The sequence below is a fragment of the Haliotis cracherodii genome, unplaced genomic scaffold, assembly GCF_022045235.1.
Source record: "Haliotis cracherodii isolate W230 unplaced genomic scaffold, xgHalCrac1.p SCAF_17, whole genome shotgun sequence".
Classification (NCBI taxonomy): Eukaryota; Metazoa; Mollusca; class Gastropoda; order Lepetellida; family Haliotidae; genus Haliotis; species Haliotis cracherodii.
Window position 1 is genome coordinate 13122545 of NW_027266272.1, and position 3666 is coordinate 13126210.

The 3666-nt window shown below is 41.2% G+C and overlaps 1 protein-coding gene across 1 annotated transcript; it reads right to left on the reverse strand.

Moving 5' to 3' along the window:
* Nucleotides 1-618: 618 nt before the first annotated feature.
* On the reverse strand, nucleotides 619-1824 carry LOC139464620 (uncharacterized). Its single transcript, XM_071246146.1, has one exon. The coding sequence runs from the start codon at nucleotides 1822-1824 to the stop codon at nucleotides 619-621; it is 1206 nt and encodes a 401-aa protein (XP_071102247.1).
* Between the last annotated feature and the right edge of the window lie 1842 nt (nucleotides 1825-3666).

Below are 3666 nucleotides of genomic sequence, written 5' to 3' on the forward strand. Positions count from 1 at the left end.
GCCTCGCCTGTTTTTGTCCTGCCCTGCTTGTCCTCACAGACCCCCCACTCTTCCTTTATTCATCATGCTGCCTCTGTTACGCGGCGATATGGACTGTGAATGTTAGCCACGTCTAGCTCGCTTTAAAAGTTAGACAGGAAAGGACAACTCGTAGCAATGACCTCAATAACCTATCAAAACGTTTTAGAGTTATCTCCCTTTAGATTGCCATTTATTATGAATTTTATCTCGAATGCTTTCAATAAAATATCTTAAGAACAAGTCTTTCACATATACAGTTGTTTTTTTATATTGTATATTTATTTTAACATTACATGTCACATTTCCGGCAATATTGATGAGTACCACACAATAAATTGCCACATTGAATGTTATTTCAATCATCATTACGTGTAGCAATCGTTCTCTTTACATGATTCAATTAATTTTTTGTTCTTCCAATTTTTCCAAGTCCTCGAAAATTATAATTTATATCAATATATATGATGAGTACTTCCACTGTACAGAAACTAGACAAACCATTCTCCAGCAAGTTCATCTCGACATAAAGTCAATGTACAAAATTGTGGGTTCTTTCACAATCTCTGGATAGACAAATAGAAACATATTCATGAGCCTTTACTTATATATCTTCTTGATCAAAACATGTATGGTACAAAGATCATCCTTAAGCATTTCAGGATCCATTTTTGCGATTTCCGTGGTGACATTAGCATACAAGTTGTTTACAATCTTCTCCTTGTCTTCCAGTGAGCGGGACTCTGAGAGACCTGCAATGAAGCTGTGGTTGCTCCATTGCCTGTGGGCTGATACCATCATCCTAGCAAATCCCTCCCTGTCATCAATCCCCTCCTCGTCTTTCTTCTGCTTCCAGGAAGAGTAGAAGATGTTTTTGTTGAAAATCAATTCTGATGACAAGAGACGCAGTCCCGATTCAACGACTTGAGACTTCTCCGTCACAAAAGGTTCTCTCATCTGGTCCACGTTCCTCACACAGCATGATATATTTGTATCAATGAACTCTTGTGTTGTGATATCACCAGAGATCGTGAATGATTTCCATACTTTAGTCATGAGAGTCAAAAACGTGTCGTTGCAGAATCTTTTTTGACCAGTCTTTTGATGCACATATTCCGCAGGAGCACCAATAAAAAGTACACCCCCTTCTTTCATTTCCCTGCTCCTCATCAGCAAGAATCTCTCCCAATCCAACTGGGCCTGTTTCCTCAAAGCTTCCTTTTCGTGCTCGGGGCTCTCGTGACAAATGTAGACAGAATCCTTATATACTGTTGGCAGTTTGGAAAGCCATTGTACAGACATCATGCACATGATGAAATGCATGGAATGTGAAGGTACACATTGTTTGTAGAAGTCTGTCCCGCAAGCAAGAGCATAAACGTTATCCATTTCAATAAGGTAGGAAGGCGGATCGGGGATAATTCCAGACAATCGCCTGAACAGCGAGTTGAAGTCATTTTCGCCCTGATCTTCATAGATAACCTGGAATTGGGCGCCAGGGCCATGTTGTTGTTTCAGAAGTGTTATCAGTTGCCCCAGAAAGACCATAGAAGTGCCACCATCTGCTGTGCCATAGTCTCCTATGTTGAACACTGAACCACTTGGACAAGGAATGGACAATGCTAATTTGAAGACTTTGGATTGTATTGGCTCTGTATATACAGCGTGCAGTTTTCCAAGAGTTGATCCATAGCATCCAGATCCACTTTGTCCAAAAGGAATATACATGGACGCTTTGAGGTTAGTTGGAGTATATCTTGCAGATGTAGACGCATTGACCGTTGACGTTAGTAACTTTGAAGACATGATAGATAAATGATCTGAACGTCGCACACTCTTGATGTTTGCTTCACCTTTGTTAGTTTTGCGTAAGCTGAAAGTAAAGACATGTTTAGCAGGGAGGTAATCACCATTTCTTATAGCCAACAGTAGTCAGTGGTTACATTATAATTTACCGTTGGAAACAAATAACAATTGATAATGTTGAAAACAAGTTGTTAACATAATATAATCCTAGCTTTGTCTCTTAGCTGGTCTTGCATCACGTTACATATCAGCTGCCTGCTTTTGTGGTTGGTTGGTTGGTTGGTTTGTTGTTTAACGTCGCACTCAGCAATATTCCAACTATATGACGGCGGTCTGTAAACAAACAAGTCTGGACCACACAATCCAGTGATTAATATCATGAGCATCGATCCACGCAATTGGGATCGATGACATGCATCAACCAAGTCAGCGAGCCTGACCACCCGATCCTGTTAGTCGCCTTTTACGACAAGCATAGTCGCATTTTACGGCAAGCATGGGTTGCTGAAGACCTATTCTACCCTGGATCTTCACAGGTCGCCTGCTTTTGTGAGTAAGTTGGGTTTACCGCCGCTTTTAACAGTATTCCAGTTTAATCACGGCGTTTTAGCTTAATATGGCAGGAAAGCACGAATTGATGCAGGTCTCAGACGTTTACCACTTCGACGAAACCTACATGCACGGGTATGGTGCTGACAAACCTAGAAACATTATCGGGGCGAACCGGGATTTGATCCCACAATCATAGGTTTCATGCTCAATGGACGCAATTCTGCACAGCGAATCGCGGCGCCTTAGACGTCTAGCCACCCGTGCCCCCTGCTTTTGTGAATAAACATGTCTTCCAGAGAAACATATCTAGAATCGTAGAAGAATCTCAGGTAGTACAATATCTATTAGGTTGCAAACTTGTCACAATCAGAAAGGGAAGGTATGGTAACCTAATGAGTAGATGGTGCAATCCCTACATGGGTACAACATGTCCTAACAACTTGTCAATCGCTGTGACACGATTTGAGCGTGATGGTAATTTTAAAATAAAACTCATTATACAGATGATTGTCTACTGTTAGTTATTTGACCGCTTTCCGTACAGTTAAGATTCAGACAAGCATTCACACCAGAAAAAAAACTGACCTTTTGCCTTTCCAGGTACACGCAGATATGATATCGTAGCAATTTTATCACGCAGGTGTCACGGACGTATGGGTGATCATGAAATAGGATGCACAGTCACGTCCCAAACCTTTCCCAACCCCGTCTGGCTTACAACGTTCCTCCTTAAAAATTTCAGAAATGCCATTGGCCTGGATGATGAATACCAAACACTTAACGACTAAAATGCCTTATAAACATATCAAGCCATCTCCCAGACGACCTTTCTTTTGTAGTAAGACCACTCAGCAGGTTTTACAATTGCTCCTCAGGTTTTACAATTGCTTCCCAGGTTTTACAATTGCAATTAAAAATTTCAAATAAAAATGACAAGAACAACGAAAACTTTATTTCGGCATGTTTACATTTAATTGAAGTTGAATGTGAGGGAAATTGATTCCCCAGCAGCGTTAGAAACTGACTGGACATGTTAACGGGATCTGTGGGTAAAGGAAAATATCGTCATCGTCAGTTATCCTCTCTTGTGAACAGTCAGCGACACAATGCCATGTGGTACGACGCACGCGGTTCTTTCTGCACGTACAGCCCTCTTCTGCACGTGCAGTCCGTGTCTCGTTATACAGCGCTTATTTGCGACCCGTATACCGCGTAAATATAAGCTCCAAAAATGACATAGATTAATGGATAGCGGTTTAAAAGTTGGACAAACCATTCCACCTCAGAAAT